The sequence below is a fragment of the Drosophila obscura genome, unplaced genomic scaffold (assembly GCF_018151105.1).
Source record: "Drosophila obscura isolate BZ-5 IFL unplaced genomic scaffold, ASM1815110v1 contig_97, whole genome shotgun sequence".
Lineage (NCBI taxonomy): Eukaryota > Metazoa > Arthropoda > Insecta > Diptera > Drosophilidae > Drosophila > Drosophila obscura.
Genome location: NW_024542891.1, coordinates 161,273 through 180,751, shown reverse-complemented (window position 1 = coordinate 180,751; position 19,479 = coordinate 161,273). Strand labels below are relative to the sequence as shown.

Genomic DNA, 19,479 nt, shown 5'->3' with positions numbered 1-19,479 from the left:
TATTAGGGATGGGAAGGGATGTGCTTAAAAGTACCAGATATCCATGGACATGAAAAAGTCCACAAAATGGATTTTCGTTACGGAATATTTGCCAACATTGACGTTTTCCAAGGAAAGTAATGATAATGCAATAAAACATACTACTTAGGAGGAACACGAGAAAAAAAATCAAAAATATTCCGAATTCTGGAGAAAATGTGATGAGATTCGTGAGGCAAGACACATTTAAAAATTCTTATAATTAAAAAAAAAATTTTCTATGGAGGCAAACCCTTCTAAAATATGAATAATACTTACAGCTAACAATCTAAAGTCCAAGAGACCCCAAAAAGTTCCGTGTCTATGGAATAGGGATATACCAAAGATGATGATGGTCGCTGCGGACCATGAACCATGGCACCCCCATACCATAATTTATGTTAAATAGTTTTAAGTTCTTCAAATTTGTGTTTATTGGTCTTCGCACATGCTGAGCTATCAATCAAAGTAGAAAACATGACATTTTCTCTTATTCGACCAGAGGATGCTGTGCTATTAGTTCTCAGGCCCATGGTTCATGGTCCGCAGCGACCATCATCATCTTTGGTATATCCCTATTCAATAGACACGGAACTTTTTGGGGTCTCTTGGACTTTAGATTGTTAGCTTCAAGTATTATTCATATTTTAGAAGGGTTTGCCTCCATAGAATATTTTTTTTTTAATTATAAGAATTTTTAAATGTGTCTTGCCTCACGAATCTCATCACATTTTCTTCAAATTGGAATATTTTTGATTTTTTTTCTCGTGTTTCCTCCTAGTAGTATGTTTTATTGCATTATCATTACTTTCCTTGGAAAACGTCAATGTTTCGGCAAATATTCCGTAACGAAAATCCATTTTGTGGACTTTTTCATGTCCATGGGTATCTGGTACTTTTAAGCACATCCCTTCCATCCTAATATCTAAACTTTGTTTTATGGATGTTTTTATATCTAAAATTACAAAAGCTAATTACAATCAATAGTTTAAGACCAAACACCTCTTGGAAACATGCTGTTTTTACGAAATATAACATGTTTTATTTCGGTGTCCCTATTATTTCGCACAGCCAAAAGTCAATGACGCACCGAACCAAATTTTTTATTATTTTTTTCACCATTATACTTGGGTTTTTTACTTTTTATTTATGGAGTGCAAACATAAATCTACTAATAAAAATTAAGATCACCGCAAAATTCCAGAAAATAGTCATTTTATAGAGCATTTTCTGAAGCATGGCCAAGTGTCCTTATTATTAATCACATGACTGTATATATCCTTCGATTGCCACGATTTGTATATTATAAAGATTTCATGCTATATAGAGAATATTCTCCATAAATTGTGTATGATCAACACAAGCATAAGAAAAAAAAAACAATAAAGGATGCTTAAGCGTCCCAGAATAGATAGAGATGCTACCTATCACTCGCGCTCCCCCCTGCACATCTAGCTATCTATCCTTTAGTTCGGTGATATTGTGTGCATAGGAAAGTGCGCTGCTGCTGCCAGTGGCTGTTTCGTTTTGTCTGCTTTCTACGCACTGAAACGAACTGCAAAATATATGAGTGTGTGCGTGCCAATCACTGCCTAGGCATATATATATATATATATTATTTGTGTATATATATATGTATATATATATGTATGTATATATACATATACTAAATATACATGCACTATATTTATAAATATGATTTCTAATATTTAACTACAATTTGTTTGATTGCTTTCTTATTTTTGTTTTAAGGCAACTGCTAGATGTGTGTATATATTGTGATATGAGCCTGAATCTGAAGCAGAAGAAGCCTCCCTCCCGCTTTAGTTCTCTAAAACAGACAGACATATGGCGGACATGGGCTATTAATGTATGATTGATAATTGAAATAGGATAAAAGGATAAACCCAGGAGACGGCTCGGGAAATCAGTACAAAAAAACATTCTACGGCTAATACTCTCTCTCTCCCTCTCTCTCTCTCTGTGTCTCTATCTGTAAACTACATCATCTATCTGCTGTTAGAATTATCTCGTGTAACACTCTTGCGAGAGCATTAATTGTCCATCATCCGACGACAGCCGCTGTTACCGCGACCACCGTGGCCTCTGGCTATTGCGCATTGTAATGCGGTCCTGGCGTTGGCACTGACTTCAATGGCGAATCAAAGTCCGCTGGCGGTGCCTCCACCACCGGTGTTTCTGGTGTGCCCGCCGCAATCCGATCCGTCAGCGTTTCGTACAGCTTATGCACATGTTCATTGTGTGCCGTCGTCGGCTGCATGGCCTTCATCAGTGTGCCCAAACGGCAGGAGGGCAGCTTGTTGTGTACATACCACAGCAGCTTCAGCATGTGCCTCGAGGTGACATTCTCGCGCGTGAGACCCGCAAAGATGAACTCATCGAAGAGCGTGGTGCAAAAGTCCTCGGTGGAGAACTCATCGCTCATCGGAATGAGCAGAGCAATCTACAAGAAACAAGAACGAATGATTCGATCGGACACCCCATGGGGATGTGGCGCATTTCGCTCACCAGGGAGTGTAGGAAGGGATCCTCGTAGGCGCGATGATCCTTGCAGGCGGAGAGTATGGCCAGGACGCGCAGCACACCCACACGATCCTTGAGGCGGGCCGTGTGCAGGGTATAGTACATGGCCAGAATGCTGGATACCGCACTCTCCTGGATGTACGCCTCAACGGCATCGGGCGCCGGACCCGAATGCTCAATGATGGTCAATGCGGACTCACGCTCATCCGGCGGCAATTTACCATGCAGGCTGCGACACTGATCGTCCACCATGAGCGACATGAGGGCGGGCAGAAATTTGGTGACCACCTGACAGTCTAGCTTCGGCTCCTTAAAGTCCTGCGAGTCGATCATCACCCAGGCACTGAGACCGAGAGCCAACATTCGCAGCAGGAGTATCAGAATTTGATTGTCCCGCGGCATGCCTTCGTTGTTGATCAGATGGTGTAGAATCTTGATCGCCGAGGTGGCCAGAAAGTTGATGGCATACGGATCGCAGAGGGTCATCGAGAGATCGCCCAACACCTGCTCCTGGCCGCGCTTAATGTTGTCGAGGAATCCCTGCAGTTCGCGCGATCTCTTGATGTCCACATTCTTCTCACGGATGCAGGCATCCAGGCACCAGGTGAACTTGTGACAGGGATCAATCGAGATGATTTCCTGCACCTCCAGGTCGTGCAGCGCCATCAGCAGCTCGGCGCGCAGCGTGCAATAGTGGACATTGCGGGTGCGCAGGAACAGTGTGCGAAGGAACTGCAGCACCATGTCGTACAGCTTCACGCTGGTCCCGATCATGTTCGCCAGCTTTTGCACCACCTCGCCTTGTCTGCGCACCTTGGGCGTCGGATGGAAAAACAAGTTGTTGAGGTTCGTGTGGTCGAATAGAATGTGCTCCTTTTCCCGGATGTACTGCGAGAGCAGGGGCGAGACCTCGTCGCCAAACAGCGACTGATTGTCCCGCCAGATCTGGCGCTTCACCTCCGTGTCCGTGTCGGCGTACAGTTCCCGATCGCGCACCAGAATCTTGAGGTACTTGTCATCGATGTGCTGGGTGTTCCTCAAGATGGCCATCACCACCGGACGCAGCGACTTGACCCGCACGACGGGAAAGCTCTTCACCAGCAACTCCTTCAGCTTCTTGTCCCGCTCCCGGGGCTCCTTCTGGCCTAGCTCGTTGATGTGGGCAATCAGCTTGTCGCGCAGCTCCTCCATCAGCGACGTGTGGAAATCCAAACGCCGCACACCGTGGAGGTCGAGCAGCGGCAGCATGGGGCGTAACGACGGCAACAGCACCCCATTCTCCAGCTACAATAAAGGGAGACAGGTGCATCAGCGATTTTTCGCGCCCATTTTGCAACGTAAACAAACCTGAAAACTCTCAATTGCCTTCAGCGGGTCCGTGCAGGAGGTGAGGGCCTCGCGCAAATACGCCTGCCCCGGTATATTAACGTCCTCGAGTCCCGTGCCATTATTTTTAGCGGGTGTGCTCATTCTAATTAAGCTTAACACGTTTTATGCGGCAATTTAATATTTAATTCTTGTTTTATTTTTTTTTTTTTAGAGACAAACAATTTGGGGGTGTGTTATCGGTATCCGGTCATTATAAGTGCTATCGATTAGTATCGGTTGCGTAGCACATTGAATTTGATGTGCAGTTTTTATCAACATTTATATTCTGCGCTGCTAAATAACATACAAAATATTTGATGAGTCGTAAAAAATATGTTAATATTAATTTAGATTATTATATTCAATGTGGCATTCGATTGGCAACAACTATCGTGCCCTACCAGCCCTGCGCATCCCTACCGTACTGTCGTTGTCCTAAAGTTCAATTGCCAATTAAATACGGAATGAAATTAGATAAGTGATGGTGTATGGAAATAATTTTGTTGTGCCTTGCATGCCTTCAAAGAATCCGATTATCATGGATAATCCAAGACTACTCACTGTGCTTATTTCTAGGCGGTGACTGTGGAGGTAAAAATATATCCGCGATAAGTAACAGGTACGCCAATGCCAATAAAGTCCATCTCTACGGCTGTATTTGCCAGAAGATAGGTAGAAGAGCATCAAGTGCAATAAATTTGGAGTTTAGGTAATCTCCCATATTATGTGCCTGAGCAACAGCTTCCGCAGCTGGAGACATAGCTAGACGACAGCTTCGTTTACTTCCGGCTACCAGTACGATTACGTCGTAGCCGTGTTCCGTGTGGCAAGCGCGCACCTACGCGCCATTTGTGTGTGCGTTAGTGTTGGTGTTGGTGTGCGACCTCGCCAATGAGCAGACGAACCAAAAAGTCTGGAACCGCATTCCGTGGAAAACAATAACATTGCCTGGCATTTGCTGGGGAGAAGAGCAAAGAACAACCGATTGCTCCACATAGCACAGATTGTGTGGAAAATTAAATGTGACTACTGGAGCGAGGAGTGGAGAGCAACAGAAGTCGAGACCACACAAAAACAACATGTCGTCCACATCAGAGCGGAAACGCTACCACAAGGACAATGCGCCCCACCGACGACATTCTGACGCTAATCAATCTGGTGCGCCAGAATCCGGCACTGTACAATTACAAACTGCAACCGAATCAGCGGCGTCGCTCGGACATCTTGAGCGGATGGCAGGAGGTGGCCCAAAAGATTGGTCGTGAGTATCAAGCAGTTCTTCATATTTTTGTGTGTGGTGTTCCTTATAAATTTGGACGTTCTGGCAGATAAATACACTGTGCAGGAGGTGAGACGAAAGTGGAAGAACCTCAGGGATACGTACCATCAGTATCGCCTACGCACACCCAAGTGCATAGAGGGGCGTCTCTCCAAGTGGCGCTATGCCAAGGAATTGGATTTCCTATCGACCGTGTACCAGCCGAAACTGAAGTCGCATCGCACCCAAAATAACTATGAGGCGAGCAGTGCCACAAGCACAACGCTGCCCATCGGTTCCATGCTGCATCTGAAGGACCAGGGCGATGACGATGATGATGGGGACGATGATGGTCAGTCGGATACGGCAATTTCATCGCATCATGATGCCCAGATCACCCTGGTTGGCGATGAGGCCGAAACATTCATACTGACAGCCTATGAGGAGGGCGTCTCGGACGATACGGTGTCCCAGCATCATGAGCACCATCATCATCAGCACCATCATCACCAGCAGCAGCATCACCATCATCATCATCACCAGTCGCAGCACGATGGCAGCATCTCCAGCATTGAGCTGTCCCAGATCGCCCACGATGACGATGTTGTCGACGATGTGGACGACGACGATGATGTGGTCGATCACGACGGCCATGTGGTGGACATTGTCAAGCACGAGATGGACGAGGATGGGGCCACCGGCACCGAGGTGGACTACGAGGAGGTCTGCCTGTACGAGGAGGCCAGCGGTGCCCATGTCGACTGCGAGATGGGCGTCAGCGACGGTGTGGATGGCAGCAACGATGTGACCCACAGCAAGAGCTTCCATTACATCGATGCCCATGACTTTTGCATATCGGACATTGAGCCGCAGCCGCACCAGCAGTCCGTCTCGGTTGCCGTCCGCTCCCACCATCATCATCAGTATACGGGCAGCTGTGTGAACGGGCCGACCACCAACAGTGTCCTTGGCGGCGCCGTTGTGTCCGACGGCAAGCTCAAGAATCTCACGCTGGTCACCACCACCTCAGCAGCGGCAGCAGCCGCGGCGGCTGCGGCAGCCGTCTCGAGCCGTCACGATCAGAGCATTTCCACACAGCAAATCTCTTTGGTGGATGTCACAGAGGCAACCAGCACAAGCGTAACCATTTCCAGCACACCGGCTGTGTCGCTAAATGCCGCAGCGGTCACCACCTCGCCGGCAGCGTCATCGGCGCTGTGCAACACCACATCGTATACCACGCCCACAGCCACCATTCTTCAGTTGCCGCCGCTGACATGCGGTGGAGCCGGTCTTAACGGTGGCGGGAATGCTAGTGGAACCTGTCCACCGCTGGCGATCAGTGCGGCCAGCAGCAGCACTCTGATCAAGGAGGAGGACCAGCATGCCTATCATGTGGCCCAGGCGCTGGCCAAGAGAGACGAGCTGGATCTGTTCTTTGATTTCCTTAAAAAGAAGATGCAGTGCTTCACCAAGACCCAGGTGACACACATACAGATGGAGTTCTTGAATTGTGTGGGCCGTCAGGAGGCGGCAGAGCAGGATAGCAAAGACTAAGCAACTAAGATATAGATGACACAATCCCATGTCCATGCCCATCCTACCCCCCCTTGCCCTTGCTTCCCTCTTGCTAATAGTTGTACTCTCCAGTAGTAGTTGCTTAGTTTTAATCATTGTGTATAGGCTTAGGATCGTACCGTTTACCAGTTTGCAAGTTTATTGCCAAACCTCGTGTGTGGATTCCACACACCAGAGTTCTTCTATCAAGTTTTCTCTTCATTTTAGCTTTAGGAATTTCCCCCAAAACACACAAACACACCATACACACATACATACATATATACTCTATGTAAGATTAACTCTAAGAAGAGTTATATATATATATATATATCATATATATAATCCCTGCCCCCCCAAAACAAATTGTAATTTGAATGTAATTGTAAAATAAAAAAAAATGATTTGATTCTCGATTTGTAGTGAGAGGATTTACTGTCCGAAGAAACAAACTTAAACGCAAACACTTAGCCTAGGGATTAGCTAAAGGCTTTTGGTTGGGTGCCACAGAAAGAGATGGTGGAGTGAGAGTGGGAGTGGGAAGTAGTGGCAGCGGTCCGGTACAGTTAATAAATATTGTACATGCACACAAGCAGAGCGGTAAGAGAATAAAGAAAAGTCCGGCAAGGGGATCATCACGCTGCCGGCGCGCTTGTCCCATCTCTGAGTCCGGCTATGTGCTCCGTGTTGAAGTAAATGACGGTTATGGTGATATCATCGCGATACAGCCGTACCACATCCTTGGGCAGCGACAGGTAATACGAGATCTTCGAGTGCTCAATCCCATAATCGGTGGCACCCAGTGCATGACGGATCAGATGTGTGGCAGCATTCTGATCAATCGGCTTGCGTGTGAGACCAGCTCTGCAGCAGAAATTAAGCAAGAGGATTAGTTTCGAGTACGCGGACAGAATGGATGAGGACTCACTTGCGTTCGGCCAGCTGATCGGAGATTTGCTGGAGCGTGGGATTGCCCTCGGGCAGCCGCATCGGCTCAAGTATCTTCTTCGAGTTGATGTGCTCACCGACGAGGCTGACCACCTCGCTGGGCGACAGAAAGTCCCACAGGCCATCGCTGGCTATGACTAGAAACTTATCGTTGACGCTCAGCTCGTGCTGTTGGACATCGGGCCGGGCGGTCAGGTACGGCGGCGTATAATAGTTGGGTGCCATCGCCTGCTCCCCGATCAGGGGCACCACCTTCTTCTGCATTATGTCCAGGGACCATTTGTAGCGATAGTCGCCAAAGGCGCGCAACGGGGCCAATTGGCTGAGCAGCCGGCCATTACGTATGGCCGTCTCGTGTTCCTCCTTGGGATGCTCGTCGAGGATGCGCTTCACCTCGGCCATGTTGTCTGCATTGTGTTCGATGTTGAGTTTCTTTGGGTGCCATTGATTCGTCTGCGGATCGAGTACGCCCAGAACGGCACCACAGTCCCCAGTGCTGGCCACATGCAGCTGCAGTCCCTCCAAATGTACCAGACACGCCACGGCACCTACAAATATATCAATATACAAATTCAACAATCAATATTACAGGCTCAATCTTAAGCTTAATCTTACCCGACAGCGCCACTCCCATGGTGCGCACATCGATGGTGGCCAGAGCCTCGTGGGACAGTGCCTCGTCCAGTTGGAGAAAGGCATGCACCAGTTCGCTGCTCACGTCCCGCTGCGCTGTCTGGGCCAGTTGTTTGATGTACTTCTGGAAGCTGTGCTCATAGATCGGCTTGATCTCGTTGACAAAGTCCACGTTGTCGTTGTGGCACTTGAGGAAGGACTGGCTGTTGCAATTCTGCTTTATGTGCTCCTTAAGCACCTGGCGGGGCAGTGTGGCCGCAGAGACAGCGTAGGAGACGCTTGGATACCACCTGGCCGCAGGCGGCGCCGCCATGCCCATCGAATATGCCGCAAATGAAGCCATTCCTATGTAGCAGACTGGCCTCGGTGCGTGAGTCCTCGCAGGGGGAATTGGAGCCAAGCTGATTCGTCTCGTAGCTGTGCACAATCCCATCATCCACTGGGAAGTTGTACACAAATTCGTTCTCACGCAGCTGAAGATTCACCTGCGAAAAACAACAACAAGAAAACACACACACACACACAGAAATATGTTAGCACATGGACATCCCCATCCTACCCTTTGCCGAACGTAGATATGTACTTACATCGTATGGACTCAGCTGAGGTAGGTGCGGCAGGAGGCGTAGAGCGTTGAGGCTGAACTCTCGCACATTGTTGCGCACACAGGTAGCGGCGTCGTTTAGCACAAACTTTAACATCTATGTAGGTGAGTGTAGGCACATATATGTACGTAGGTGTATATATATGCTTAAATATACATATACTCGGGCTCTGCTGCAGCTATAATTAACGGTATTAATATTGTTCGGTAACCTTGCGCAGCGCACACAACTCACAGCACGTTGAATGTGTGCGGTGTTCAGACGGAGAAGGAGACGGCGGATACGGAGCACGTACCCGTACCCGGCAGCAGACTTTCTGTTTAATTGCTGACTATCTTCTTTGGGCGCCTCCTGCCTACTGTTTGCGGGCGCTGGTGTTGGTTCGTTACTACTGCTGCCGTTCCCCTGATAGTGGACTTGTTCATTTGTTTTGCGGCAACCAGGCAATTTGGACAAAAAACAAACGTAAAATTAATATAAATCGAGCAAATGTCAGTATGACAGTTGGCCGGCGCTGCCATACCAGTTGCCAGTGGCGCATAACAGCACGTTTTTTAACAGTACGTTTTGAACAGTCTGCTCTAATCTGCAAATGAATTTGGCTAAATCAATAATTTAGCTAAATGTATGCATTAAAAAAAGCAAAAACAAGTCAATCAATTACAAAAGGGTTAATGAACAATTTATTGGGTAATTTGTATTGCGCCTAACAGCACATTTCTAACTGCTGTCCACGGTCTGGCAACACTTGCTTTTATCACTCACTCACCCACACAATCACAGTTTTTGTTAGAAAAAAACAAAACAAAGTCACGGCAGCTAAATATTTTGTAGTATATTTATAATTGACGATTAACCCGAGCATCGAAACGTTAATTAGCTATAAATAAAGCAAGTGTGCACCAGTAGCAGTGCAGTAATCTAGTTCCGGTGCGAAGAAAAGAGGCATGGGCTGGCCCCAACACCACTGACCAAACAACAAGGACGACAACATAATTTGCGTGTTAAACCCGAAGATTAGAAACACACAAAGGGCCGTTGCACCAGTCAATATGGTCGAGCCCATTTTTGAGTATCAATTCCGCCTGATACTCATTGGCGACAGCACAGTGGGCAAGAGTTCGCTGCTTAAATTCTTTACAGATGGAAAATTTGCCGAGGTTTGTATTCATATTCATTTATGTGTCTCATGTCCCACCCCCCCTGTGCAAGACTACGGTGGCTGTTGAATGTGTGTGTGTATGTGTGTCAAGTGCGATTGTTTAACAGATGCATTTAATGCGTTTTCTTACATAATTCACTGATTATTTTACAAAAAAAAAATAAGAACAAAGCCTGCGTCTCAGACTTCTCAGATGGTGTCTCATGTGTGTAGGTGTGAGTGCGAGCGCTCGCCTGATAATGGAAGGAACAACAACGCTGTATAGACCAGGGCTGCCATATCATTCGCAGTACTTTGCCCGCGCAATTTAAATATATTACCCAAGAATGTCTCCCTTTATTTGTCATTGCAGCTCTCGGATCCGACAGTGGGCGTGGACTTCTTTGCCCGCCTCATCGAGATGAAGGATGGAACACAAATCAAACTACAGCTGTGGGACACAGCCGGCCAGGAGCGTTTCCGCTCCATCACAAAATCCTACTATCGCAATTCCGTCGGCGTTCTGCTCGTCTATGATATCTCGAATCATGCCAGCTTCGAGCATATACCACTGTGGATGATGGAGGCGCAGCGTCACATCGAGCCGCACCGACCCGTCTTTGCGCTGGTTGGCTGCAAGCTGGACCTCATCAATGCGGGCGGCCACCGCGAAGTGTCCACAGAGGAGGCGCAGACGTTTGCCAAACAACATGGCCTGCATTTCGTTGAGACTTCCGCGCGCACCGGAGCCAATGTGGAGGAGGCTTTCCGCATGGTCACCCAAGAGGTGTACGCCCGGATTCGATCCGGCGAGTACAAGGCGGAGGATGGCTGGGACGGCATCAAGGCCGGCTTTGCGACGCCCAACAGTCTCGACTTCAATCTCGTTGTGGCCGAGCCGGAGAAATCCTCCTGTTGTTGATTCGTTTTTTTTTTGTTTGTTGGGTCCCTTTTGAATGTTTTGTTTGTCCACCCAGCGATAGAGGTTTTTATTTAATTTTTTTTCTGTATGTTTCTTCCATAGTTTATTATTTGTCTCTTGTTAATTATTGTTTTGTCGAATTCTTTTGTGTGGACTGTCCATCATTGATCCACCACCGTAGGCACTCTTAAAACTATCTAATTTAGCTGAGAAACCAAATCATTAATTCGTTACCTTAATATGCAAAACTAATTTTAGTTTCTAGTTTCGTTTTTAAGCAAACGACATAATTGGGTTGTTCTTTAGTGACCCCCCCGCCCTGGGACTAGTAGAATTATTTTGTGAGCCCCCCCAAATACATTAATATTGGATCCAAGTCATTCGGAAAAGGGTCTGTTCAGCTTTACACATACGTAGCAGAGCTCCTGTGCTCCGGAAATCATACATAGGCATAGGCTCTATATACACGAAAGAAAAGCTATACATAATACTATACTTAACTTGAAATATACAAGTTTTTATTAATACGATACGACGAGAAATTATTTGTAACTGAAATTTTGCTGCCGGCCGCATCAGATTCACCTGCTGCTGGTTACCCGTTTCGAGGCTAACGCCTGGTGCACCACCGTCTGGAATTTGATTTTTGATTTAAAAAAAATCTTTTATATATATGTGACCGAGCGGATAAAATCACAAAATACCATTTTTATCAAAGTGTGACCATAGCGAGGGCACGGTTATGGCGTTTAAGTTATGGCTTTTATGGCTTAAGTTGCTTTTGTTTTTGTGCGTAAAAGATGAAGCATCTGTATATTTAGCAGCCAAAATTGGCTCCAGGAGAGCTGGAGGAAAGCATGATTATCCATGTCATGCCATATAGAGTGATACTTGAAAGCTCATTTAAAAAGATTACCAGCTTTGAAGTGATGCCATAAATTCGTGAAACCGTATTATGCAAACAGTCCAATAAAAAGGAGTTCTGAAAACTAGCCAACATTGCACAAAATTTATTGAGGAATCGGACAAAATTATTTGCTTAGGGCTGACAGGGGTAACTAGCTAGTAATATTAAACCAAATTTCAAAATTGAGGAATATCAGCGCATCTTGTCGTTTTCGTCAGTATATTTTTGGTATATTTTGATAATGACAAGGTATATTTTGGTATATTCCTGAGGGTCAGGCAGTATATTTTATCGTTAAATACGCGGTCACACTGTATATGACATATCGCGCGTGCTGCTTAAAAAAATTGTTAACAATTTTTGTGCATTAAAACATCAGAACAAAAAATGGGCAACGTGCTAGCGGCATCCTCAGGCAAGAGCAACAGTGTGGCTGCCGGTCTGAGTCTTCCCGAGCCGGTGGTTGCACCCACAGACACATTGCTATCGGGCGCCGCCACCGACACCGCCGGGAAGGATATTTTCCTGGAGAATCCAGGCACCGTAGAGGAACTGCACAAAAAATGCAAAGGTAAGCGAATCCCGTTCGACCGACCACATTATGTGCGCATTTTCATAGACCAAAGTCGAGGCGGCTAGAAAAAAACCTCAGCTGTCTGATGACATAACCTACAACATGTGAGCGGGGGGCCGCAGTGCGTGCGTGTGTGCGAGTGTGTATGTGTGTGTGCGCTGTTGTCTTTGATTATGCATTATCAGGCCATTGTTCATTCAACTATCCTACTCTCTTCCCCTCTCTGCTGTCCTTTGGTAACCAATCCACTCCGGCAGATATACAGGCCGTAACCTTCGAGGGAGCCAAAATCATGCTGAACAAGGGGCTCAGCAATCACTTCCAGGTCTCGCACACCATCAACATGAGCAGCACGGTGCCGAGCGGCTACCGCTTCGGGGCCACCTACGTGGGCACCAAGCAGTTCAGCCCCACCGAGGCATTCCCTGTGCTCCTGGGCGACATTGATCCATCTGGCAATCTGAATGCCAATATCATTCACCAGTTCTCGCCGCGCGTACGCTGCAAGTTTGCCTCGCAGGTAAGTCTTCAGAGTGGAGTAGATTAATGCGCCGGCATTAGCAGCATCAGTCTCTTATGCATTTGGAATCTTCTTACAGGTCCAGGACTCGAAGATGGTGGCCTCACAGCTGACAACTGATTATCGCGGCGACGACTTCACGGGCTCGCTCACCATGGCCAATCCGAACATATTCAACAACTCTGGCGTAATCGTTGGCCAGTATTTGCAGTCTGTAACTCCGGCCATTGCCTTGGGCGCCGAGATAGCCTATCAGTATGGGCCGAATGTGCCCGGGCGCCAGATTGCCCTTGTCTCAGGCATGGGCCGCTACACAAGCGGCAACACGACGTGGTCCGGCACTCTGGGACTGAGTGGATTGCATCTGTGCTTCTACCAGAAAGCCAGTGAACAGCTGCAGATAGGTGCCGAGGTCGAGACCAGCCTGCGCATGCAAGAGTCAGTTGCCACTGTTGCCTATCAGATTGACTTACCCAAGGCTGATTTGGTCTTCCGAGGTGAGTCTCACAATACAAATGTGCTATCCGGCTGAACAGCAGGCAATAAATAATTGTTTGGTGCATTTCCTTGCAGGCTCTATTGACACCAACTGGCACATTTCGGGGGTGCTGGAGAAACGTTTGCAGCCATTGCCATTCACGCTTTTACTGAGCGGCCGCATGAACCATGTGAAGAACAACTTCAGACTGGGCTGTGGGCTGATGATCGGTTAACCGGTAGCTGCATTAACCAAATTTTAGCCACAGACCCCCTGCCCCCAGACCACATTCACATTCACACATCCACACAATTTTAGCACATCATTTGTCCACACACAAAACACCGCCACACCACCACCACAAACAGACAATTCTTTTGGCTAATTCGAAATGTTATTTGCGGCATTGTTTGTCTGCAAAAGAGGAGGACTTGTTCAAGTTTATGGGAATTAAGTAGCCGTCGCCTCCGTCGTCGTTTCCTTCGTTCTTTTAAAAGAGACAAAGAGAGAGAGTTTTCAGTTAGTTATCTAGGAATATTCAACATTTCCAAAACATTTTAAAGCACGCATCCAACAAAGAATTGTCACTGTACATTTTAAGTTGCTTCCTAGAAGATGAAAAAGGAGAAGAAACGTACGCATTTATTTTGATAAAAAATATAAACCAAACAGCCAGTGAACCAAGAACAACCACAAAACATCAAACACACCATAAACCACACAAATACACAGAAGCATCAGGAGCATCCATAGTTTTTTCAAAATCCGAAATGAAATGAGTTAATAATAAATGCGTATTAAATGTATGTTACATTGAAAAATTGGTAACGAAACTGCTTTAAGTTTATAATTTATAAATTAACAATTAGTTATTAATAACAAACAAAAAACTTTGTTAAACCAACTTTTACCTTTGTGGCGCGCGTAGAAAGAGACAGACATAGAAAAAGAGAGAAGTTGGGAGTTCGGATAGAAAGAGACGAAGCGTTAGCGCCAAAACGTTGTGAGGGGAAAAAAAACCAAACAAAAAAAAACAACAATAAAAAACAACAAAATAAATCCCATTACTACATTTGTTAAAGATGGGCAATGGTTCAGTTACATTGTAATATAGCTTCTTCCCAAGCAATAAACTACAGAAGAGATACAAAACAACAACAACAACAGAATGAACTATCAACAAAAACCAGATGATACAAAACAAAATAGGTTTTAGTAAAAACAAAAAAAATAAACAATTTAAATAAACTTTTCGTGCGTTGTTCTTTTAGATGGTTAAGAATGCGCGTTAAGTACGAAATTGATCTCTCATTTGAACTATATATATATTATATTATATTAAATCAGAAAATATAATAGACGTTCCATAAAAATAATGTTTGAAAATTGCACGCCCAACCCCCAGTGACGCCTTTGGTATGGAGGCCATCTGGCCATCTGAACCTGAAATTCCTGTGTGAGTACAAAAGTTACAGAAGCTTCATTAATATGTCTTTTGATTTCTCCAGTAGTGTGTGATGGGTAGCTGCAGGAAGAGGGTGAACAAGCGACCAGTGGCTCAAAGGCAGCTCGACAAAGAGCTGCAAGAGCTATAATGCTCCACTATAAATGGAAAGTTAATAAGAGTGGCTCCTCAAAGGGGAAATAAAAGCATTATACAACATCAAGCAAGCGAAAGACTGCCCAAATGTCACACCTAACCCTAAATCGTTCAGATGCAACATCTTGAGAGAATATCTGTAGGCGTACAGCACGGCAATCAGTAGCAAGTAACGTGAGCCTTTGGCGTATAATTTGCATAGAAATTAGCACTATCACATTGACGCATTCCCAGGACAGAAATGGGAGGAGCATTATCTTAGTGAAGGTGGAAGATGAATAGCTGACGTGTTGCCCAGAGTGTAGGGTTAATGCGATATGTTTGGCAATCCTGAAGTGCTCGACCGCAGGATTCTGTAGTTGTTCTGCTGCGTCTTCACCTGATGCTGTGATGAAATTTGATTCCTTTTGGATTGGTTTATTTGATTTAAGATTATTTTTGAGAGGATTAGATGTTCTTCAACCATGATGACCATCATGAAATTATGCAAGTTGGTGTATTCCCTCTCTTTCGGGTTTTATTTATCCAATTCATCACTTACACACATGCAATCACAGCGAAGTTTGCTGTTGTATTTGCGCGTTGCGGGAATACACCAACCACATTGTGTAATTTCATTATCGATGGATGACCTATCGTAAATTGCTGCCACTGTATGGAAGTATAACCAAGGATGTCAGAAGCTTCCAAATTATCGATGCTTGACTTTCTCTCTTTTGACTGCCTCTAACACCGATTTTCATCAGGTTTGATGTTGTTTCTGTAAAACTGTGAATGTATGACTAAAACTGTAGAAAGTATTTCCAAGTATAATCAAAGTGTACGGACTTGAACATTTTCAAAGATCGCAAAGTGCATCAGTGATGGGAAAACTGTAGCATTAGCACATGCAACTGAAATTTTAACGGGCTGGCTGCACGTATTGCTGCTCAAACTGTACAGTTGCCCCTAAACTATTATTCCTGAAAAAACCTTAATTTGTGCCATTTCGCATAGCCTTTAAGACTTTTGCCACAAACTTGACCAACATTTTGGCTCCATTTTCCGTCCATGGAGTCATTGGCAGCACATGTTGTGGACAAAAATAGCAGAGCATCAACAACCACAAAAAGTAAATTGTGTTGAGGCCAGGTGGAAGTCAAAGCGACTATTTGATACCCAGCACAGTGGACACCCTATTTGATTGGAACGGCTGAAAGTGGGACAACAGCACAATATTGGACTTTCCCATGGATATACCCATGTATAGGCTGCCGCTGTTTCAGCATAGATCTACCCTTTGGATGCCCTGTAAGTAGATATGACAAAAACTCCAACGACAAAATGTATGCAAGCAAACTTTGTTCAATCAGCCAGAGGAGCGTGGATGTTGTTGCAGTCGCTTTGGAAGTGCAGCAGTCGCAATATTGTTTAGATAAGAAAATGTTGCCAGCCCGACACATCGACACACACCCACACACACACAACGTACACATGCACAAATAGAGGCTGTGTGTGTATGTGTGTGTGTTTGTGCTCTTCCTGTCGGCCCCCTCTCTGTCTATCAAATGCTTTTTGCTTTTCAACATTTTCTTTTCGGTCTTTGCTTTTTTCCCCGCTTTCTCTCTTTCTGCTGCGCTCCAGCAAATGCAATTTGAACTTTGGCAAAAAGCGGCCGCTTTGCCATGCGCCCAGCGCCCCACCACCACTGCTTTGCCCTTCTATGTAGGTGCCCTGCCCTGCCAAACCATTTCAGCGATAAGCAGCAGGACAGCGGAGCGAGGCGACTTTCATACTCGTATTTTGTGAAATTTTCAGCATTTCCTCTGCTTCTTTTTCCCCCCGGACTCTTACGAGTCTCTCACTGTGTGTGTGCATTATGGTACCCGCGAAAGCTGTTTTCCAATTCAATTGGTCTAACCAGAAGGAGCTGAAGAAGCAGCAGGCGCTTCACTCATGGCCAAGACAAAGGAAATCTGTGTCAGAAGACGACGAAGCGGCAAAAAAACTCATTAACATATAAAGTAGCCGCCACAATCTCGGGTGAGTGAGTGCAGAAAAATCGGGTAACTAATTAAAGAAAAAACAAATACAGGAAAATAGAAAATATTCGAGGACCGCATCTTCAGATGCCCTTGCAAATCAGTCACTTTTTTGCTGTACAGCTGTACAATTTTAATGGTTTGAAAATATTTAAGAAGCTCTACTTGTGGTGCTGATATGGATTAAATTTACTCGAATGATAATTTTAATACCATTTTTAGACTACAAATAAAATAATACTTTCATCAATTTGAGTGAATTAATTTGAGCATCAACATAAAATTTTCACTCATGATACGAATTTTCACGAATGATAATTTTAATACCATTTTTAGACTACAAATAAAATAAAACTTTCTTCAATTCGAGTGAATTAATTTGAGCATCAACATACAATTTTTCCCAAACATTTTTTTGATAATGATATATGCGACCGGTTCGGTTATACGCGTTGCGCGTCATGCGGGTGTGCCCCTCGGTCGGTTGGGCGGAGGGCTGTCTTTCTGCCTGGTATCTCCGCGTAACAAGCTTCGACTTGTTGTCACATCGGCCAATTGCTGGTGCAGCAATGTCCAAACATATTAATATTATATATTCTTCAGATGTTGGCGGCTATATCCCAAATGAAATAAGAGGGGTGATGCTAATAATTTGAAAATAGTTTCTTTCTTTGCGTTACCCTCAAGTGTGTACAAAAACCGATGTACCCCATGTAAGCGCATCATAAGCGCATGGGGGAGTTGCTCATAAAGCAGGGCGCGTCAAGTGCTTCCAGTAGCGGGCAGCTTAAGTGCTTGCCAAACTGTACAAAGCGCAATAAGCATTCCAAATATGTTTCTCCCCACCCCACACCCTGGCTCCTACGAAAAGGGCTTAGAAAGTAATTAGCAGCTCAACCCCCACCCCCGCCCCCTGCTCTAATCTTACGAATTCGTTGCGACACTTAAGCTACAAAATGATTTAATTTTAATGGCAAAGTGCTGCTGCTTTCTGTGTCCCTATATCCTCAATCGCACATTGCAGTTTGAGAATAATTAACTGAACAGTATTTTCAGCTATCATTTGAAGAAAGTGCTCAAAAATAATATCTTAATAATGTGTCTGAGTGTGTCTCTATACGGGAGAGTGAATATATAATATTTTCTAAATATATATAGAAAATTAGTAAAATTAATGAGCTTTAAGTCGGTACAAGAAAACAACAAGTAAGTGCATAAGCAATTGTGTTTCGCCAGTAACTCGACGTAACTTCAATGCTGCTGCTGCTGTTGCTGCAAGCGAGTGTGGGGTGGTGTGTGGGGTTGTGGAGTGTGTCTCTGCTGTGTTGTATGCTCGGCATATTTACGCCAACTTTAGTTATTTGAATTACGTGACTTCAGCAACAGTTCTATGACTGAGACGGGCACACACCAAATACATACACCACCCACTTGCACTTATACGTCCACGGGGGCGGCACACAGAGTAACTCGAACTTTGTGCAATTTTTTAAGCACACATAGAGCAGCATGCGTATTACTTACTTTACTTCACTGACTATCTACCAGTACGTTGATTACAAATGCACGGGACGAAAAATGTTGGGGCAGCTGGAAACTGCAGCCATGGCAGGGGAGTGCGGAGTGCCAGCAAGCGATGGGTACAGGTTCGCACACAAAAAAAAAGATGCTCCATGCAGGAATGTGTGGAAAGAGGCAGAGAGACCAAGAGACACGTTGAAGCATTTCTTCCTCTAAGTGGAGAGCTCTTCTCTCTGTTAGTTAACTTCTTAATGGGTATGATTAGAATAAATGATTAGAAAGACATTAAAATTGTTTACAAAACTTGAATGTCCATTTGGTTGCATTTTGTCGAACATTTTTGGGGGGAGATTTATGAGCAAATTGTTCAGATATTTGCATCAACGAAAATAAAACAATTGCCGGCTCTATAAAGAATATAAAATATGCAGAGCAGCCGATTGGATATAGATTTTATTTAACATTTTTTACTCTGTGCAAGTCTCTCGCATTCAACCACTGTAATTTAGTTGAAAACTGAGATGCTTGAAGAATAAAGGGTATCAGCAGAGTCGGTCATTTAACACATACATTTTACACCTTTCTTTTTGTTGTTTATGCTTTCTGTTGAGTTGTTGTTGCTATTGCTATTTTTGGCTTTGAGTTTTTAGCCTTAAGCCAAATAAGTGTTTTAGCCGTCATGCAAGAGATAGAAGAAGGACACAAGCAGTGGGGCAGAGGCAGTGGCAGGAGCAGAGTCGGAGGCAGGGGCTGGGGCAGGGTCTCTGCCTAGGGTTGGTGGGGCGTTGTGCAGGGAAAGACATGGACTTTGGCGTCGACGTAAACGTTGTTGCAGCAGTAGAAGCAGCAGCAGCAGCAGCAGCA

At 45.2% G+C, this 19,479-nt stretch overlaps 5 protein-coding genes across 5 annotated transcripts; 3 read left to right on the top strand and 2 right to left on the bottom strand.

The window, feature by feature from the left end:
- Positions 1 to 1,719: 1,719 nt before the first annotated feature.
- LOC111071623 (negative elongation factor B) lies at positions 1,720 to 4,134 on the bottom strand. The gene is made up of 3 exons (XM_022363070.2): positions 3,910 to 4,134; positions 2,548 to 3,846; positions 1,720 to 2,482 (listed from the first exon to the last, which is right to left on the bottom strand). Exons 1-3 carry the CDS (start codon positions 4,030 to 4,032, stop codon positions 2,129 to 2,131), a joined length of 1,776 nt encoding a protein of 591 aa, XP_022218762.1. The 5' UTR covers positions 4,033 to 4,134; the 3' UTR covers positions 1,720 to 2,128.
- A 762-nt stretch (positions 4,135 to 4,896) lies between these two features.
- LOC121405485 lies at positions 4,897 to 7,075 on the top strand. Its single transcript, XM_041596194.1, is given in 3 exon segments — positions 4,897 to 5,054; positions 5,056 to 5,191; positions 5,259 to 7,075. Coding segments are annotated over 3 exon segments (1,668 nt in total). The 5' UTR covers positions 4,897 to 5,009; the 3' UTR covers positions 6,746 to 7,075.
- An 82-nt stretch (positions 7,076 to 7,157) lies between these two features.
- On the bottom strand, positions 7,158 to 9,213 carry LOC121403759 (pyruvate dehydrogenase [acetyl-transferring]-phosphatase 1, mitochondrial-like). Its single transcript, XM_041596195.1, is given in 5 exon segments — positions 7,158 to 7,609; positions 7,674 to 8,241; positions 8,309 to 8,592; positions 8,594 to 8,811; positions 8,914 to 9,213. Coding segments are annotated over 5 exon segments (1,413 nt in total). The 5' UTR covers positions 9,028 to 9,213; the 3' UTR covers positions 7,158 to 7,380.
- A 490-nt stretch (positions 9,214 to 9,703) lies between these two features.
- LOC111071613 (ras-related protein Rab-39B) lies at positions 9,704 to 11,524 on the top strand. The gene is made up of 2 exons (XM_022363049.2): positions 9,704 to 10,091; positions 10,446 to 11,524. Exons 1-2 carry the CDS (start codon positions 9,984 to 9,986, stop codon positions 10,992 to 10,994), a joined length of 657 nt encoding a protein of 218 aa, XP_022218741.1. The 5' UTR covers positions 9,704 to 9,983; the 3' UTR covers positions 10,995 to 11,524.
- A 671-nt stretch (positions 11,525 to 12,195) lies between these two features.
- On the top strand, positions 12,196 to 14,662 carry LOC111071612 (mitochondrial import receptor subunit TOM40 homolog 1). The gene is made up of 4 exons (XM_022363048.2): positions 12,196 to 12,472; positions 12,733 to 12,995; positions 13,075 to 13,492; positions 13,569 to 14,662. Exons 1-4 carry the CDS (start codon positions 12,289 to 12,291, stop codon positions 13,706 to 13,708), a joined length of 1,005 nt encoding a protein of 334 aa, XP_022218740.1. The 5' UTR covers positions 12,196 to 12,288; the 3' UTR covers positions 13,709 to 14,662.
- Positions 14,663 to 19,479: the final 4,817 nt, after the last annotated feature.